Source organism: Pituophis catenifer, unplaced genomic scaffold, assembly GCF_029215685.1.
Source record: "Pituophis catenifer annectens isolate HBS135680 unplaced genomic scaffold, rPitCat1.0.hap2 SCAF_1, whole genome shotgun sequence".
NCBI lineage: Eukaryota > Metazoa > Chordata > Lepidosauria > Squamata > Colubridae > Pituophis > Pituophis catenifer.
Window position 1 is genome coordinate 314,298,026 of NW_027256881.1, and position 20,969 is coordinate 314,318,994.

Here is a 20,969-nt window from a genome sequence, read left to right on the forward strand (position 1 = left end):
CCCCAATAATTTAAAACCAAATTTAAAATTCCCATTTAAAAGCGGAGAAGTTTAGGTCAGGCCGGCTTGCTGGAATAGGAACGTCTTAAGCGTGCGACGGAAGGTACGCAGATCCGGAATCCTCCGTATCTCGGGGGGGAGCTCGTTCCAGATAGTAGGTGCCCCCACAGAGAAGGCTCTCCCCCTGGGGGCCGCCAGTCGACATTGTTTGGCCGACGGCACCCGGAGGAGCCCCTCTCTATGGGAGCGTACTGGTCGGTGAGCGTACTGGTTACCAGCTTTCCCGCAATTCAAAACACTGATCTTTAAAAAGCCTCACTGAGATTTGATAAGCAGAGCCAAATGATTCAGTTAGGGAGGCAATAAGGGTAAATTTTGATAAGAGATTTTCAGGAGAGATTCCTTGAAGTCAGGAATGAAGAACTAGAGCCAGGGACATCTGAATTCAAAGGAGTGGAATCAGTGGTGGGTTGCTCCTGGTTCAGACCAGTTCGCAAGAACCGGTAGTAAAACCAACAGGAGGCCCCGCCCACTGCCCTGGATGTTGTCATTGGTGATCTGCGCATGTGCAAAAGCTTCCCATTACGAACCGGTAGTAAAGGTAAGTAGAACCCACCCCTGAGTGGAATGAACATGCCACTCATTAAGGGGTACAGATGACTATGGGCAAAACCAATTACTACATTTATAACACATGGCTCAATAGCTGAAGAATGATCATTGTCTTTGTTCTTGATGAGAGGTTGCATGTAAGATTCACCAATGGAAAGGAAAGTAGTATTGACTCCTGCCCCTCCACATTATATATCTTTCATCATAATAAAGAAAGATCCAGGATATGCAACAATGGAGTGACCTGGCTATATGATTAAAAAGATAACAACAAGAATAAGCAGTGAGGACATAGTCAATTGATACAAAATGCTATCTTAGACATGGAGAATGGGCCTGGTGCCATCCATTGGGAAAAAAAATCCCACAAAGTTGTGATAAATGGGAAAAGTTGTGTTGGTATAAAAGTCCCTGTACTATCTATAAAATAAAGGGAGACACAATAGTACAATGTACTGGAGGTGGCTATTAGACTAATAGCAGACCTCACTCCCCCCTTGCATCTGTTCTTTCTCCACCTATCTTTTAATTCATATTGCTGTATTTTTCATTATTTATTTTTGCTAGCAACTCATTGTTTTACTAATGCTATATTTACATTTTTAAAATAATTTTACATTCTACTGTTGTAAGCTGTCCAGAGTGGTCCCGCGGCAACATGGATGGCAAATAAATGTAAAAATGAAAATGAAAAAAAAAATAGGCATTTTTCAAGGCAATATATATGCATTGCCTTACAGGAGAGGAAGAACAAATGTAACAAAGATAATCTTAAAGCAGAGCAGTTAAAATAGAAGTTAAGATGGATAAGATTTAGTACAGGCCTGAACCTGCCATTCTTTCTGATAAAGATGAAAGACCTCAAAAAGAAAGTGGGAATGCAATCTTCCAGAGAGATGTTCTCAATCTCGTTGCATAAGAAAGAGAGAGTCAGACTGGCATAATGCCCCCCTCTCCCAAATCAGAAGGTTCTTGGTAATGTCACTGTTATGCCATATTTTCTCCACTTGTTGATGACTGTCTTCACTGTGTTCCATGGTATATCCACTGCCTTGGGAAAAACAATTTGTACCCTTCTCCTGACTGATATAGTCCAACAATGAGATTCCTTTTGATGCTTCGTAAACTCCTCGCAGACCATGGCTTTTGTTGGAAGAGGCAACTGTATAAATGTCAGAAATACCCCACTAAAACAGCTAAACTTTAAGGGCAGGTATGTTCTGACTAATATTTACCATCAGTTTGAATATGATTAATTCTGAAGATAGCCACATTCCTACTTAAAAGATATGCAGACTTACACAGCATGTTATTGTACATTTTTTATCTTGATCTAATTTTTTTATATATGTCAGAAACCTGGCATTTGAACAAGGGTGTGTAGATTTTTTATTTCCATTGATTTTAATTCTTAGCAAATTCTACTTCTGCTTGAAATCTTGAAAATACCTCTGGCAAGTGGAATGAAAATGGACAAACTTTATTCCACTAATATTATGGCATTTCCCCTTCATATTTGATAGTGTACACCTCATAATGCTTTTGAGGTGGATACTTTACTGATGATTGTCCAACTACCTGCTGCTGAGATTGTCTAACTGCCTGCTATTGAATATTTTGGACAGTAGGAGCCTGGCTGAGATATCTTGACTATAATAGACCTAAAAAATGAATGTTGGAATAGGAATTAATTTCAGTCTTCTTCCATTATGTGAAGATTTTTAACATGGTGAAAGATTAATGACATAATAGTCACCTTGACTCAGGCATTTTCTGTTATCTTCAGTAGTACCGAAAGCCTGAAAAGGAGAACTGGTGAATTATTAGCATCTTGTAGCTAGTAGACTGCTTCTTCTACTTAAAATGATTTTGAATTTCAAGGCTCAAAGTCTGCACCATCATACAAATCAGCTTGCAACTGAAACAGACTTTCAGAAGGAGAGCTGAATTCTTGGTCCTAGCCTTGCCATAATGCAACAATACTGAAGAAGGTGGTCAGTATAGCAAAGAGGCATTTTAGACATAATTATCTCAAAAATCAGACCAGGTGGAAAACTATGCCATTTCTCTGATACAATGGCAATAATAAGAATTTCTGGGCAAAGGATCTCTGAAAACATTGCATTCGCTGAAAGAGAGGACAGTGATCTTAGTGGAAAAGGCTATACAGACTGGAACTCTGGATTTCAATAAAGGTGAACTGGAGATGTGTGAATATGTTGATCATACCACATATAGCAAATGAAATACAGATTTAAGTGAAGAACTTAACTGAATAGACTTTCAAAACTTGTTGCCAGCTCCATATTCAGTTTTTGGTTTCTACGATCATATTTGGAAGCTACCATGAATACATGCTTAAAAGAAAATGTACATATGCATAGATAAACATATCCTAAAGGAATATTTGGTGAAGAATAATGTTTGACTTTGATTAAAAGTGCAGCCTCTGTCACTTAAGGCTTTTAACTATGTAGGAAAAAATAATTTATTGTTTTACTGCAGCTAGAAACCGATAGCCACATTCTGGAAGAAGTAAACAGTCAAGTTCCTATTTTATTCATTCAAAGACTTAAAACCTATCTGCCTTTTTTCCACAATTAGCATACAATTAGCATATTCCATAAAATTTGGAAAGGAAATAAGGGAAGCTAGACATGTACAAATGCTGCTGAAATAATAAAAAATAACTCTTCTTGTATTTTATTCTCACATATGATCTTATTTACAATATCAATTTTGCCTGTTTTATAGAATGAGCCACACAATTCATGGAGATCAAGTGTGTTGAACCTAACATTAATAATTCCATATGATACTTTTCTTTATTGACCTCAGGGGAAAGCTGTTTATTTGTAAATGGTCCAGGTATGTGCACCTGAAGTTTAAATCGAACAGTCTGTGAAAGGCTTAAGTTATGGACCACAATTTCACAAACAGCCACTACCATTATGATACAAACAGCTGGGTATGACTATTTTCATCCAATCTGTGATGTTTTCTGGGTATTTGACTGGCAAAATGGCAAAAGATGGATAAACTGATCCTCGGATTGGTAAATCTTGACATATTTTTTTTTCTCTTGCATGAAATGGTCTTTTCATCTGATTTCTAACCAACAGATATATATATATATGTAGTTTATTCTCATTGTACGTATATCCACTGCAAGTTTAGTATCACATTTAAAGTAATATTAAAAATGACACTGATAACCACATTTTGGATTTAGAATTTATAAATGTGAAGTAATAAGAAATAATTCATTAGTTTAAGTGGCTATATTAATCAAAAATAGGTTATATTTATACTTATAAAAATTGTATAAATATATGATTTTTTTCCTGTTAGGCAAAAGCAACTATAAGCTATGGAGCTTGCCTGATACTGGTTAATACAGTGGACCAGCAGAGCTTCTAAAATATAATTGTAGATCTCATTGCTCTAAATCTTTCTCTTTACTATTTTAATATTACTTCGTCTGTTTTCTCAATGGAAAGGGGTAGTATAGAAAGAAGTCTGTCTGTCCATGTTGTGAGATAATAAAGGGTAAAGAATGCCAGAAGATACAAATGAATTTTCTCTTTAGGGAGGAATGCGGTTTGACAAAGGATGTGGAAGAATTAAGCTGACAACTGAAGAAAAGATATTGAGGAGAAATATTTATTAATAAAAAAATAAAGTGGAAATTATAGAATAGGAAATATTTCAGCCTAACACAGAAGTTTAAATCCTGTCTTCGCCTTTTTTTCATTTGTTTCCCATGATTCAAGTTACATAAAAATAAGTAATATATAAATAATGCAGCAAACCAAAACATAAAAACACACAATAAAATAATAATCTAACTTCAGTAGGAACAATACCACTGTACCTGCCATTGTTACAAGTTAAGGAAGGTTCAAGTGATGGTAGCATTAGTAGGAATAGGAGAATATATTCTGAAATGTGTTAAGTTTATACAAGACCAATGTTTTTATGTATAGACTCTGCACTGCAATTCAACATACGTTTCTGTGTTATCTTTGACAAATGTTTGTAATCACATTTTAATACTCACTCTGAAAGTTAGATCATGCGTAAGAGGAGAGGTATTGAAGTACTCAAAAATGGAAACTTGGAAATCTGAAAGTTTAAGACCTAAAAAATAAATACATAAATAAATGCATAAACAAACAAACAAACAGCAGTAATAATTCTGCAATCATATGTTGGCTAAATTTTCACCTGCATCTGATCGGTATTTTTCCTCCAGTTTCTTTTTAAAATCTTCAACTTCTTCCAAGAGTTCCTGATTTCTTGCTTCAGATTCCTTTAGTTTGCTAAATGACAAAATGGAAATACAGGGACATATGAAACATAAGTTAACCACCACATATTTTATTGCCTCTGTTCTTTGTTGAGTGGCTCTTCCAACCCTCCTAAATTTAGTTATTTTTCATTTCCATAATAGAGGTAAGTCTTATTCATGGTTATAATTCATGAGTGTGATATACTGCTTCCAATACTAAAGACAGTTATACCAATTAAATTAAATACCAGTTGCTGAGAACCATCAGAAAGAAACAAATGCCTAGAAGAGATCAGCATAAAAAAACCCTTTAATATATGTTAAAATACATCATTACACAGGACCCAGCCCTTTCAAAAATTACCTTTCAAAGGACAGGTTGGCATCTTTCACTTTCCTTAATTCTTCTTGGACTAGCTGTTTGGCACGTATTTCAGCATCAAGAGCAGACTGTAATTCCAGCCTTGCTGACATATCCAGCTTCTGACTACGTCTCACTTTCCAGAGTGGATCCTGTTACATCAAGCAATTGTTATTTCCTCTACATTATTGAAAACATTTTAAACATTAATAACATTTTAAATATTAATGCTATTCAAAAATTTCACTTGTACTTACGACTATTAATGAGTGTATGTTTGATTTGAAAAATCCTATATAATTGGGAAAAAATGTCAGAATAACTCTTTACAGGTACCCCTTGTTCATTTAGTGACCATTCAAAGTTACAATGGCACTGAAAAAAGTGACTTATGACCATTTTTCACAGTCACAACCTTTGAGGCATTCCCCATGATCATGTGATCAGAGGCTTGGTAACTGGTTCATACTTGCTCTGTCCCAAGATCATGTGATCACCTTTTGACAAGCAAAGTCAATGGGGAAGCCAGGCTCACTTAACAAGCAGGTTACTAATTTATCAACTGCAGTGATTCACTTAACAACTGTGGTAAGAAAGATCATAAAATGAGACAAAACTCACTTAACAAACATCTCACTTGACAACAGAAATGTTGGGCTCAGCTGTGGTCATAAGTCACGGGTTACCTGTATTTCTCAATCCGTTCCTATTGATTTCAGATAAATTTATATTCTTATCAGATACACATAAATGTAATCTGAAAGAAGAGAGAGCAATGCCAGCAACACTTAACCAGGATGTTGTATTATGGACCTCTGTTAAACGTGCAGGTCTCAGGAGTACCACTCTTTCCTTGGCGTGTAATAGGTGAAACATTTTCTTTCCCAATATATTGAAAGGAGGTGGAAAAGAGCAAAGGGAACATCAGATGAAAGCACCTCCTGTCCTATGAAACATTGCCACGTCTATATCCTTTTTCTTTGGGTTGTATATCATCTCCAATTCCTGCTTTTCTTGTAGCATTAAATAATAGGTTATTTATATATAACTATAATCTAGTCATTCTTCCCAAATGGATTTCAAAATAGGTAGTACTTAAAACAAAAACCAAAGGAAAGGAAATAAAAGCTGCCCATAAAAGTACTACAACAGAGATCTTCAAACTTGGCAGCTTTAAGACTTGTGGACTTCAACTCCCAGAATTCTCCAGCCAGCATAGCTGTTCTATGTACTACTCTGTACTACAACCTTCTTTAAATAGCTATTTAATTCTTAAGGATTAAAGGATTAAATCAAATGTGATTAGTTTCAGTCTTGATTTAGAACAATGAACCAGGGATGGTGGAAAATATAAAAGGATTCATATTGAGGGAGTAACTTTGTCTCAAAGAAGGATGTAGAAATAGTAAAAAAGGCATAAAAATCCAAATTGGTCAAGTGTTTCTAATCTGGAAAATAGGGTTAGTAAAAGGAGGTATAATGAAATTTAGAAAATATGTATAATAGCGAGATAGCAGATGAAGGTTTTTTTTCTTCATCTCTCATAATAATAGAACTCAGATCTCATTCAATGAGATCTCACCAGCAGATAATTTTTAATAGATAAAGTATAAATTTTTCATTTGATGCATAATTCATTTGTGGAAATCATAGGCTGAAGATGTGAACACTTAGATCATGGAATTGTCATTCAGTGAGTACATAGAATACATACAGAAGCAGCATATTGTATAAAAATGACAGACTGGGAGCAACAAGAGTAGAAAACAATTCAATTCATATCCTACTTGTGGACGTCTTAAGCTATCTGCCCAAGTTGGTAAGTTAACCAGACTGATGATCTGAACCATCATATGGATCCTTAACATGGTTTCAGTTCCAGTGGATCAAGGAGTTTTAGAAATACCACAACTGAATAATAAATACCACAACTGAATAATAAACAACCTTTTCCTCTTCTTTTAGAGCAGCAGACTCTCACTTACAGAGGCTAGTAAAAAAGTGTGAGAGGATTTTTCTCAGCCATAAGCACTATATCCATGCCATGGTATAGCTCAGAAGATGATGCAATGACTCTATTGGGATTATGAGGGACATGTTTAATGCTGAACTCTTCACTCTCCCATGGCATCTAAGTAGGATACCAGCAGACACAGCTGGTAGTGATTGAACTGCAATTAAAATGGCAGACACTATAAAGCTTTCCCATTAATTAATCATGTACATTTCCATGCTCACCAGTGTCCTTGATCCCAGACTAGAGCTTTTCAAAGATTCAAGTTCTTCTGTCATCTTAGAAGCTAGTGCCTGAAGATAGCCACGTGCATCTTTCTCATCACTCACCCTAGTGTGTAAAGCATATCAGAAACATAACTTTCAAGCAGTTACTTGAAAAAGTTTCATATGTATTCAGTCACAGTAAAACATTAGTAAAACAGTTTTCAAACTATCAAAATATGGTCTTGAATGAAAACATATCATAAATTTGAAACTAGCAGAGACAAGACACTTTTTCTATCTACGATTAAACAATTTTTATCAATTCTGTGGCTCTTTCCATTGTTGTTTGGGATCAACATAGCAATAGCAATAGCGCTTAGACTTATATACCACAGTGCTTTACAACCCTCTCTAAGCAGTTTACAGAATCACCATATTGCTCCCAACAATCTGGATCCTCCTTTTACGCCCTCGGGAAGATGAAAGGCTGAGTCAAACTTGAGCCAGTGTGCATTGAACTGCTAGCAGTTGGCAGAATTACCCTGCAATATTGCATTCTAATCATTGTGCCACCACGACTCTTTTATCCTTTATCAACTTTATTTCACTTATGTTTCCTCTGCAGTGGAAACATTTATATTTCACCATACTGTTGGTTAGGAATAGAACAAATTCCAAGCTCATATTTGAAATTCCTTTCCTCATGTTTTCAGGATGAGGAAGTCTCATTTATAATGTGGCTCTTGAAATATGACCCCTTTAAATCTTTTTTTCCTGCCCAGTGAGGCTTTCAAAGGAAGGCCCTTTCAGTTCCTTCATAAAATTAAAATGAAACAAGACAAAAGCCAAACATTACTTAAACCAGCTACTTCAATCACAATGTTCAGGACTATGAGAGAGACAAGTCAAGACTATTTTTACCATGTAGGCTAGCTTAGTAGCTCAAAGAAAACTTCCTCCATGGATATTATGCTTTAGAACGTTATCTTTCAATCAAGAGGAATATCACAGTTATCGAAAACCAAAATGTACAATTTATTGACATTGCAGTATCAGGAGATGCCAGTGTTGAAGAAAAAGAACTAGAAAAAATCACAAAATATTGCGACCTGGCCATTGAAACTACACGGCTATGGATGAAACATGTAACAGTGATACCCATTGTCATTGGGGCGCTTGGTACCATGTCCAAGAATTTTATAAGATACATCAACAAATTGCAGCTTCCTGCAATAACACAAGTGGAACTGCAAAATACTGCGCTACTTGGAACATCGTACATCTTAAGAAGGTACTTGGTTGATACCTAGGACGCTGGCAGCAACCGGTATCAACCATTAGGATCAGTCACTCGTATTTCTGATGCATTTTTGAATATTCAGTTGACAGAGTTTCATGTTTAATGAATAAAGTAAATAATAATAATAATAATAATGTCACATCTAACGTGACAATTGACCCATATTCATAAACTTGCTTTAGCAGAGACACAACACAAATTAGCCACTTTACTGCAGACAACAATGAAGACCCACAGGAGCTGCCTTCTGCTACACAGAGAAATGGAACCCTATATTTATGTTTCTCCCCAAGAGTTTAAATTCTCGGCCTTTTCCTCCTATCCTCCAAGTCAATAATATGAGAGTTTGTGAGCTGGGAAGACTGAGACAGTAATGGAAGGAACTATAGTCATTTACAACAAAGAGACAGAAGTCTGTCGGTAGCTTATTTCAGTATAATCCAGCTGGTGAAAATACTTGGGAACGACTCTGTCTTAACAAATTTACGAATAAATGGTTGGAAATTTCTCTTGACGTTTCTGAAATTTCATATTTGCTCTTAAAAATATTAACTTTAACGTTAAAGGCACCGTTTTATTTTTAACACTGCACAAAATGGGGAGGGGGGAAAGATAGGAGTATTAGGTATATTTGCTGCTTTGAGTTATTTATGAAAATATTAAAGAGAAGAAATATAATAAGATTTTACTGCCCTTAGACAAATCCTCCACATTGGGGTCACCGAAGAATGTATTATTTTTTCCATTCAGGCTGACTATTAAATTTATGAAGAATATTATAGTGGTGGGGGGGGGGAGGATAATGAAGCTCTGTTGCAAAGGGAAAACAAATTCATTTACTATTTTGGTTACATCATCACGTAATTTAAGAAAATATTTAAGGTTCAACACTGTTTCATTTTACTTATCTGGTACCAGAGCTCTCAGTTTTTTTAGTATAAAAATATTGAAATAGCAAAATGAAGGAGAGCCATTCTGAAAACTTTTCTGTTGGTATTTAGGCAATAATTAAAACTAATATTTAGTTGCTCTCATTGTAGAGAAATTAGTCAATATAGAATTGATAAATTGCTTGTAACAGTGAGAAAAAAGAGAAGACAATATTCTAACCTATTAAACATTTGCTGTTATGTGTAATTTATGAAGTTGATCACATTCACAAAATGATACATTTCAATTATCTTCAAATTTTACTTCTGTTGAGAAGGCTCCAAGTGTTGTTGTTGTTTTTTTTCTGGATCCCCAAAGGGTACATACCACTGAATGATTTCTGCAATCTGAGCTTCCCAATGGGCCACAGATTCTTTCTTTCCTGCCAAATCCTGAAGCTCATCCTCTAACTGTCTGTTTTGCGATGTCAATTTATCGACAAAGGAACAAAGCTGTGACAACAGAATGTATTAATTAGTAGTTTTCATAAGTGTAATTTAATGTAATTTACAGCCCATCCATTCAAGCTAAGCGCAAGCTGCTTGTAACATGCCAGATTGGGTACCAAACAATGAAAGCCCTATACCAGACAAAGTGCATACATATGTGATTTTTTTTCTTTAAAAAAGCAAGATAATTCATCAAAGTTCTACTTAGTATATGGAAATTTCAGACAGTGCTGGCTCAATGGCCTTGAAACGGTGATGAGCACCTCCCCCTATAGTTAGCAATGACTAGTGGAGAAAAATCTGCAGGGATTCCTTTACTTTTACATACTTGGTATAGGGATATTCACACATACACACAATGTTCAGAAATATTTCTACCATTTCTTGATTTTTTGGGGAGAAGAATTGAAAAAAAATCTGAATTTACATACTATTTGAGATTAATAAAATATTTCTGCTTAATCTAAATTACCTTTTCATTTTCAGTCGTTAATTTCTTGTTATCTTCAAACAACATTGTCCTCTCTCGTTCATATTTGTCTTTTAGAGTTCCCACAGCTTCTTCCATCTCACTGTGCCTAGAATTGAAATAAGATCCCATAAATGCCATTCCAAAGATTGCTAACACCTTTTTTCTACTTTACTTTTGGATTTCAGATACTTTTTGAACAATTTAAAAAAATAAGCTTTCAAAACATAACTGTACACAGTACTTACTTCTCTCTTTTTGACTTATCCAATTTATCTTTTAATACCATGATTTCTTTTTGAAGTGCAAGTTGATGGCTTTCTAAATCATGTGCCTCCTTTTTCACATTTTTTACTTCCAAGACATGGGAAGCTTCTCGCCTGACCAACTCTTCTTCATAAAATGAAAGTTTATTCTGAAGCTCTGAGTTCACTTTAGCTAGCTCCTGCTGATGCTCCTGCATGGCCATTCCTGCACCGCGTCCTCCTTGCTTTACCTGCAAAAGAGCAAAAATTGTTTTTAAAAAGGGGAGGATGTAAAAGTTTATCTCTCTAATATCAAAAGTAAATATTTGTTTGAACCAAGAGACAAATCAGGATACTTCAAACATATTGGTTAGCTCTTGGAAGCAACAAGAAATTGGAATTCCCAGAGTTCTAAACCATACGAATGGTAGATATTCTGTAAAAAGACCTGCTGTTTACTTTTTCCAAGGTGAGAAAACTCTATGAGAAAACATAGAGAAGAATAGAATGACATAGGTTTTATAACAGGAAACAGACTTCTAGCCTTTCCAGTGCTGTGTGGATTATTAGCATCTCATGGAAAGATATTTTAGCCTAGTCATCTTATCAGATGAACGTAAGTGCCTTATTATTTTTCCTATAGCAGCATCTATGCAGTTTATCGTGTCATTTATGTTGTCTCAGATACAAATTTTCACAGTTTCAGTCACAAATTGACTTCCGTGGACCTTACTTCATACTTAAGTGGTCAATAGAGGAGGCGTGTATAAGTGCACTAACGTGCCTATTGTCCCTGTCATTGTATTTTTATTTTCTTATTCTTGTTCTCATTTTTGTTTGACAAATTCCAATAAATAAATAAAAAATAAATAAATTTTAAGGAAATCCCATAAACTACATGGCAACTTTTGACATATTGTGTCGTTGGGGCCATAAGCATGGCCATCTATGTAGATCCATGTCCTCCAATGCATGATTAGGTCCAAATGATGCTATATTCATCTTTGAGTGCAAAAGGAGTTTCTACTTGAACTTGAGGCAGTAATCCATCTGTCTCCATTTCAAGAAATCACTCCTGGATTCAACATTGCTGCATAATTCTCACTTATCTCTACCCTCCCCTGTTTGGGGAAGAAAAAGTGATTGGCTTGCAGCTTCAGAGGAAAGTAGATTATTTGGACCCCTTCCAATCAAATTCTAGACCTGGGTACAGTATCGAGACAGCAATAATAAGGACAGAATGGACTTTAATATCATCTCTCATGAGATCCTTCTGTACTTGCACAGTTGGTTGGGAGTGGAAAAGAGGTTATTGTGATAGTTCTCTTTCTTCTTCCAGATTTGGTTCCAGTTGACATTGATGGAGAAATCTTGCCCAAGGCCATAGTTTATTGGTTGTATCAAGACTTGATTCTCTCCTGACACCTATTGAACATCTACACAAATATGCTCTGTGAGGTTAATGTTGGTATGAGTTTGTGTATCATCAGTACCCTGATGACACCTAGCTATACATTTCAACTCTAGGCCATCCAAGAAATACTGTAAAGATTCTCAGTGTCTAGTGGCTTGATGGGGAGGAACTAGCAAGTTACATGGCTATGGATTTCAGGCTATTTGGATGTGGAAATCTTCCTTCCAATGTTACACTGCCCTAAATAGAACCAGTGAACAATTTGACCACCTCCTCGCCTCTTGACTTCTGCTCAAAGAGCACATAGTAGCTAGTTAGGTTAGGAGATCATTTGCATAAATCCATCTTGTGCGCCGTTATATCCATTCAAGAATCAAGAGGTCTTACTCACAGTTGCTCAAATTATGGTCACCTCTTCTCTAGATTTGTGCAATGCCCTTCATATGGGCATGTTCTTGAAAACTACTTAGAAGCTACAGATACTCCAAAATACACTGCCATGAGAAAGTTCATGTGTGGATCAGCCATCACCTGTGTACTTCTGGATATTTTTAAAATGCTGGTGATCATCTATAAAACCTATCATGAGACAAAACTATTCTTTAGACCACCTGTCTCCAATTGCCCGTATTATGATCTAATAGGGTTGGTGTGCTCTGGATTCTGTCTATTAAGCAGCCTCATTTTATGGGACTTAGGAGTTATATTTTCTCTGTCACCACAGAATATAGAACATAAAACAATAGGGTTGGAAGTCTTCTAATCCAAACCCCTATTCATGGCAGGACATCCTATACCATTCTGGACAAATGGCTATCCTGTCTCCTCTTGAAGCCCTCCAGTGATGGAGTATCTACAACTTCTGGAGGCAAGTCGTTCCACTGATTAACTGTCCTCACTGTCAAAATATATCTACCCTCTATGGAAGAGCATTTTCTGAAATATCTGGACAGTCCCAACCACCTTTTGAAATACTTGAAAACCAGGCTGTGTCTGGGCCACAAGGCTGTGTGGACCAATTTTAAATGTTGCTGTTGTTACTTTTTGTTAAGATGCCTAGAATCACATAGTGAGTTGAAATTATAATAATAAATAAAATGTAGATAACTTGTCAAGTAACCATAAAAACAATTTCTACCATGAGATTTGAAGCATACCACCTAACCCAATATTTTTAGGGGATGTCTAATATCTGCAATGGACTATAGATGAAATGCATATGATGCCAATTTGGTTTTAGATGTTTCAATATGAATATAAAATTAATAGTAATTGTATTGAGCTTCCTGAAAAGCTAAATTCTAGAACATGGATAGTTTGCAACTGTAAAATGGAGTACGTTAAACACACACACACTTCTTGTTCTCAAGTAAGCCTCAAGATGGTTTAATCATTCATAACATATTGTCACCTTTAGTGTTTCCAGTTCATTTTCCAGCTGTTTAGCTGCTTTTTCACTACATTCTCTAAGTTTCCGCTCTTTTGATACTTCTGCTAGTGCATCATCAAGTTGTGCTTCTAGCTATAAAAAGAAAAATAAGCCTAATTATAGAAACAACTTGAGCTTAGCCATTATTAATTCTACAACATCAAGAGGAACTAGCTGTTGTACAAAATCCTTGAAGTACTAAAAAATAAGCTAAAGCCCATTTTAAAAACAGCAAGACTTACAGGAAAAGGAAAATAGAGTGTAAAAACAGGTCATTTTAGGATACACTGAGATATCCTCATAATTTATTTCTGAAATTTAAAAAAACCTGTTTTCTCTTACTTTATTTTCATTGCACTGGTTTCTACCATATCTTAAAGATTTCACTGAATCTAGATTAGATTATTTTTACAGCAAACGTACACTCCAAATAAGGGGCAGATTATATTATGTTTTAAAAATAAACCGTTTGATATGTAGAAAATATCAGTATAAAGAATGGAAAAATATGGTATTGTCATGATTAGATAAAAATTCTAACAACAAAAGTGCCTTATTATAGAGATGTGAGGTGCGGTAAATAAAACCGTAATCCAGAAAACTGCTATAAATGCAGACATTATAATAGACTGTATCCATTCAATAAATACTTCACATTTTCTTTTTCTATATTACCTTCCAAACTAGAAGTGTTGTTAAGAATTTCACACACACACTCAAATTAAACAGTTGGGTAAATCCACAAACCAAGTCACACTAACTTTACTAAGTATCAGTATCAGTTAAAATCCATGATCCTCAAACATCCTGATGAGCTACCTCTTTCCTTGCTTTTTCCAATTTACGCATTTCTTGTCTCATAGAGTCTGTTTTCTGCATGACCACTTCCACTTCTTCCTCTTTGTCACGGAGTTGTCGAGACAGTTTCTGCTTGTAAGAACGCAAGTCTGCCATCCTCTCATTCAGTTCTGAGAACTCCTGCATTGCTAGCTTTCTTTGTTGAAGAGCATCCTTTAATTCTTTTGACTGTATCTTTAATCTTTCAGATGCCTCAAGGAGTTGCTAGTGAAAGGAAAGGCCCAAATCAATTTAAAAGCTATACTGAGTTTTAAGATACATTTGGTTAATGTCAAATAGCACTTAACAAAGTATACAGAAGCATGCTACAATTATATCCTGGAAACTTTGGGGGAATGACTTTGCATCTCCCTCCTATCCTCAGTGTATTAAGAATATTTCAATATAATATTAATATTGGCTTTTATTATATCACCAGCTTGATATACACAATACACTATATATTTATTTTTAATTTCTCTCTATTTTTCCTCTTCTTTTTTTACTTTTTAAATCTATTTTCCTTTTTTTCTCCTATCTTTTACTCATTTATACACTGTATCTAGCATCATCTGATTAATTCTTTCTCTCTTCCTTATCTTTCTTCCATTCTTACATCTTTCATTGTTCTATTTCCTTCTCTCTTCTTTTCTCCTCCATCTTCAAAGAAAAATAATATAGATTTTTTTTTATTCTTCTATTGTGGTTGCTGCTTTTGCTCTCCACATGCATTTTGCAGATCCTTTCCTTCCCAGAAGCAGAAAAAAAAAATTTGAAAGGTTCTGCTGCAATTTCTGGCAAAAGGAGCCATGGGATAAGAAATAAGTAAAACCTTTACTTTTGGTGATCATCTCTTCTTTAAAGATTACACAGGAATAGCAGTTTCTCACTGGGATTAAAGACAGGGAATACCTTAAGATAGTTATGTACATGGTTTTTCAGTTAGGCTCTTGGCCTTCCTCTAACCAAAGGATTGGCAACCTTTTGTAACTCTGAGTAACAAGTGTGAATCCATGTTTGCACCTGTGCAGGTTTTTTAACTTGGTTAAGGAAGTGGTTTGCCAACTTTCTTCATCTATGATGTTTTTTGACTTCCACGTCCAGCCTGTAGCCCTGGTATTCTCAAATGGTATCCCACCCAAACACTACAATTAGTGGTATGCCAAATATTTTGGGCCCAAAACATCCCATTCTGAAACTCAAACATCCCATTTCAAAGTTGAAACAGGCCGTTTTACCTCACGAAAAGCATTTAGATACTGTTCTGGTATTAGCAAAAATGTTCTGAATTTGAAGTGTCAGAGTTATGGTTAGGTCAGAATTTTAAATTCAAAATGTTTTGTACACCACTATATTAATTATGTAGTATAGGTTTTCCTTATGCAAAAATATATACAGGATATAATTCAGTTTAATCCACAATTGACTTTGATGTATGGAGGAAAGCGGTAGAGGAAGTAAGAGAAAGTTAATGAAATGTGGCATCTGTTGTTCATGGGTAAGAAACTAGATTTATGGCTATGACATTACAGCATGAAATGTCTTGTTAGCAATTGCAGGATTTTAGTGACAAATTTCTTCTGGCTTTTTTTGTTTTGTTTATAAAAAAACACTTTTAAATAAACCTTGCATCTCACTCCAATAGTTGGGGTATTATTAAGTAAATATAACTGAGCAGCTAAAGAAGTCTGGATTAGTAAAGCCTAGATCCTGATTGTTGTCTACTCAGCCATGAAGATTGCTGATTTATGTAATCCTAAAAAAATACTGGCATAGAATTATAAAATTCCTGTTATGTTGAAATATATTATTCCCATGCTCTGGAGAAAAAGTATGTGATATGAATATGACAAGCAACATATTTTACTAATAACCATTCTTAAACTATGTTGCCCAGCTGGCCAAACCAGCTGTTTTATACCTCTATTTCCTAGGCAACATATATCTCACTTCAATGAAGCATTTTCTACAATCAATACCTTATGAAGATCTTCCTTCTCCTGCCTTAGTATCCTGCATTGCTTTTCAAGGCCTTTTAACTTGTGGGTGGAATCTTCATGTTCCTGTCGCAAGGTCACTGCATCTTCAAGCTGCCGTTCTAACCTATTTGAATCTATGAACAGGGAAGTTTCTTTTCAGAGAGGATAGAGAAACAATTCTACATTTCTCTCTTGTTAAGATGAACAATTTAAATTGGATCACAATTCTTCCCTGTTACAATATACACCAGCAAAATCGCATTTTTCTTTGAATTCTCATTGAACTAATGAGAATTCTCATGGAATATTTTCCACAAGGAAGAGGAAGGAAACAATCACAGGCTAATGCATGGTACAGACATTACAGGAAGAAACAGGAAATTCAGTTAAGCAATAAAGGTCCCCACCCCTCAGTCATCTCTAGCTTAAATTAATCTTCCTGCCATCAGAGATTTAATCAAAAGTTTATTATTCAAGCTTTTAAGCTTACAAGAACTGGGATCCTTTAAAGATAAAAATACGAAAGAAGGGGAGGGAAAATAAAACATAAAATCTTCCCTTTGGCTTTCTGTCATAATTCCACCATGGAAAACTGGTGGGGGAGGGGGGTAATCTTTCTGAACAACCAATACTTTAGGAATTTTAAAAATATGTTGTGGGAACTTTTGTAAATATGGCTACTGTTGGGTGGAGGAAAAAACAGCCAATTACAAAGCATGGATTTATCAAAACACTGCCTGGCATCCCTTCTACTTCATCATTCTAAACAATTCTTCTTAGTGCTACTTCTAACGAATTATTGGACATAAGTTACATCTCATTTTTATTTTAATGTGAGTTTATATTTAATCTGCAATAGCAACTAAAGATAATATTTAAAGTTGACACTATGTTTACAGCATTTCAGGATAGGTTTTTTTCTTTTTTTTTTAATCTGGAAAAAAAATTAGGCAGGCCAAGGAATCTGGCAGGACAAACAAAAAAGGTTTGTAGATGAATTGGTAACCCCAGATGTCATATTATGGTTCTCAGGTTTATAATATGGTAAATAGCTTGAACAGAAAGAAAAAGTCCAATATACACACATGAACACATAAATGCATGCAAGTGTCTATGTTATGCATGTTGTAGAATTGTTCTTTATTTTTAAAAAAACCTCTAGAAGTTATAGAATATAAACTAAAAGGGAATTAATTGTTGTTGTTATGCCACTTGTTTTTACATACAGTATAATGGTCAATTCAAGGCAGAAAATATACCTAATATTTCTGCTTTCTCTTTTTCCCATAACCTTTTGAGGTATTGGGCTGAGAGAAAGTTAGTGGCCCAAAATCACTAGCTGGGTTTCATGCTCAAGGGAGGTCACGTTCTCTGGCTGTCTAGGCCAACACCTTAACCACTACATCAAACCGGCTCTCCATAGGAAACATTTGAAAAAGTAGGCATTTATGCTGCATCTGCAAGCGACTATGTTGGGAAAAAAATCCCCCCTACATTCAAATCTGGAGGAGGATTAACAATTGGATTTTAATCAAAACTCACAATTGTAACTTTTTCAACAGAAGTGATGCACATTTTTAAAAAAGCATTTTACAAACTGAAAAAATGGATAGATTGACTAGATGAAAACATAGGAAAACCAGAATATTTTACTATATAGGTATAGTCTAAAACAATAGAAGAATTTATATGACAAAAGCCACATGATTCTGATTCAAACCTTTCTCCAATGGTTTAAGGCAAGCATGTCCAATCTTTTGGTTTGACTAGACACATTAAAGAGGAATTGTCTTGGGCTGCATACAAAATATATAATTTATGTATATAAATAACAAATTTCCTTTATTTTGGAGGGTCTTATGGGGTCACATTACTAGTTGTCCAGGGCTGCATGCGGCCCCCAGACCATGGTTGGACACACCTGATTTCTTTAAGGACTGGTTTCTGTAAATTGCTTCACCTGCAACCCATCTATAATCTCAGAACAATCACAGATCATGCCTAAATATCTCACATATAAAGATTACATAAAATGTATTGTTTTAATATATAATATGGACATCATCTATGGAGATTCTCAGTCATCCAGGTCATGGTTGTCCCAAAGGTGCTTTTTCAAAAGACAACTGGACTTCCTTTGTTTGTGCTTGAAATCATTTCACTTCTCATCCAAGAAGCTTTTTCAAAACGTCTTCAAGCAAAAAAGCATCTTTGAGATATGATATTTATTTATTTTATTAGATTTTTATACCACCCTTCTCCCACTGGACTCAGGGTGGTGAACAGCCAAGACTAAAAACATCGCATACAAAATTTAATTTAAAAAAAAAAAAAGAATTAAACAAATTTTGGCCCAATAAATTTAAAACACCCCAACTAAAATCAATTAACAATTAAAAATATCTAAAGGGGGGGGGGGGTTAAGCTAGCCCGGCTTGATGAAATAAAAAAGTTTTAAGGGCACGGCGAAAAGCACGGAGATCTGGGATCTTATGTATCTCCGGGGGCAGGTCATTCCAGAGGGCAGGTGCTGCCACAGAGAAGGCCTTCCCCCTGGGGGTCGCCAGCCGACATTGTCTGCCGACGGCACCCTGAAGAGTCCCTCTCTGTGGGAGCGTACTGGCCAGTGGGAGGCTATCGGTGGCAGAAGGCGGTCCCGTAAGTACCCAGGCCCTAGGCCATGGAGCACTTTAAAGGTAGTAACCAACACCTTGAAGCGCACCCGGAAGACCACCGGGAGCCAATGCAGCTCGCGCAGGAGGGGTGTCACATGGGAGCGCCCCGTCGCTCCCATGATATGGACCTTGTTAATTTTCCCCCTCAGCCAAAATGCATGAGACAAGCTTTAGTTTTACATATAATAAAAATTCACAAACAAATAACTAGGAGATGTCTAATAGTAGACTCATTAACACATTGTATTAAAAGCCATAAACTCTCCTCCTTCTATGTAGCTCACATAAGGAAGTTTAGACAAACAATGCAGATACGTAATTGACAAGCAGTAATAAATGTGAAGGTGGAGTTTATTTAAATAATCTGAGCTAAGATTGACAGTTCTCAGCACCATTACTGTAAGCAAGCCAAGTTTTAATGAAAGTTTTTATAAATTCACAATATGAACCAACTGGATAGCCATACGGAAGAGCCCCCAGAAAAATGACTGAGGCACAGCTTTTTTAAAGTGCATAGCACAAATTAAGGCTTTATTACTGGATTTAGTATGTATTCCAAAACTTACCTGCTATTTTATTTTTCAAGCGTTCAACTTCTTCATTTAGCTTTTTTATTTCTTTATCCCTATTTGTGTTCATCGTTAAGCGAGTAGAACCATGAAGAGACTGAAGAGCCTGGGTAGACTCTTAAATTGAATGAAAAACATAATGGTTAGAAATGATAACATTATATTATTCCACCAGATGGACTACAAGAAAGCCAATGAAAAGGTATACCTTGCAACTTCCTACTCAGTTCCAGCTTCTCCTGTTCCAGTCTTCGTATTCTCCTCTCATATGCTTCTATTTGCAAGCTATTCTCCAGGTCACGTTGAACATCCTCATCTTTGGTTATGCTACTGGACTGCATTACACTTCTAAGTGAACCTCGGTCAGAAAAACAGCTGAGACCCAAAATAATCAATGCACACATTAATTAGCATATTTAATCAACCATAAACAGTAACCTTCCTGTTGAAAATTCAACAGAATCAGAAAAATTAATACAATCTTAAGATATATAAGTACTATATGGGTTTGGATCGTATGAATTCCAAGCTTAAATAATACATACGTATATAAATACATATATAAATATACTACCTCACGTTTACTCTGCAACACTGCCATTATAGAAAAATACCTCTTTTTCTTTCCCGTAAAGCATTTGTACCTGGCAGTGTTATATAAATTAAGCATAAAAAAGAAGCAAAGACTACCCCTAGAGCTGGAGGCCCTCCATGTAAGCTTTCTAAACTGCAATTCTTTTTTTTCAACCTACCTTTCTGTTGTGTAGGTAAAGCCAACAAAAGGTAAATGCAACCCAGAAAAGCCAGTATGAGAACCAGGTGGTATCATCTCCTGCACAAAAACAAAAACATGGTGAGTTAATTCAAAACTGAGAGTATAACACAATATGAACAGAAAAGGCATGGATTTAAAAGAATTTTAAAAAGCCTTTCACCCTGCCTTTTAAAGTGCACTATTCAAAAAATAGCTTACAAAAGTACCTCACAAAAGTAGCTTAGGGGATCCTAAACTTAAATCATGCTTCCAACAAATACTTCATTTATTTGCAAATCTAACCTGTACAACATCTTAGTTTATTAATAGAGCAATATTTAAATTATCCTTATAACGAGATCTGGTATCTCTTTATTGCATAGTATGTATTTGCATAGATTTTTCAAATTATAGAAAGACCATTGTGGTGTGTGT

General features: G+C 35.6%; 1 protein-coding gene across 3 annotated transcripts in view; it reads right to left on the reverse strand.

The window, feature by feature from the left end:
• CDC42BPB (CDC42 binding protein kinase beta) overlaps positions 1-20,969 on the reverse strand; it is a 105,542-nt gene that overhangs the window by 30,891 nt on the left and 53,682 nt on the right. For all 3 annotated transcript variants that reach the window (XM_070942098.1, XM_070942089.1, XM_070942079.1), the window contains exons 9-21: positions 20,533-20,612; positions 19,989-20,155; positions 19,778-19,897; positions 16,537-16,670; positions 14,540-14,782; positions 13,703-13,813; positions 10,881-11,128; positions 10,636-10,741; positions 10,042-10,166; positions 7,503-7,608; positions 5,268-5,416; positions 4,840-4,934; positions 4,673-4,752 (exon numbers count right to left, since the gene is read on the reverse strand). In XM_070942098.1, the coding sequence (XP_070798199.1) occupies positions 4,673-4,752; positions 4,840-4,934; positions 5,268-5,416; positions 7,503-7,608; positions 10,042-10,166; positions 10,636-10,741; positions 10,881-11,128; positions 13,703-13,813; positions 14,540-14,782; positions 16,537-16,670; positions 19,778-19,897; positions 19,989-20,155; positions 20,533-20,612 (1,764 nt within the window). The remainder of the gene's footprint in view (positions 1-4,672; positions 4,753-4,839; positions 4,935-5,267; positions 5,417-7,502; positions 7,609-10,041; positions 10,167-10,635; positions 10,742-10,880; positions 11,129-13,702; positions 13,814-14,539; positions 14,783-16,536; positions 16,671-19,777; positions 19,898-19,988; positions 20,156-20,532; positions 20,613-20,969) is intronic.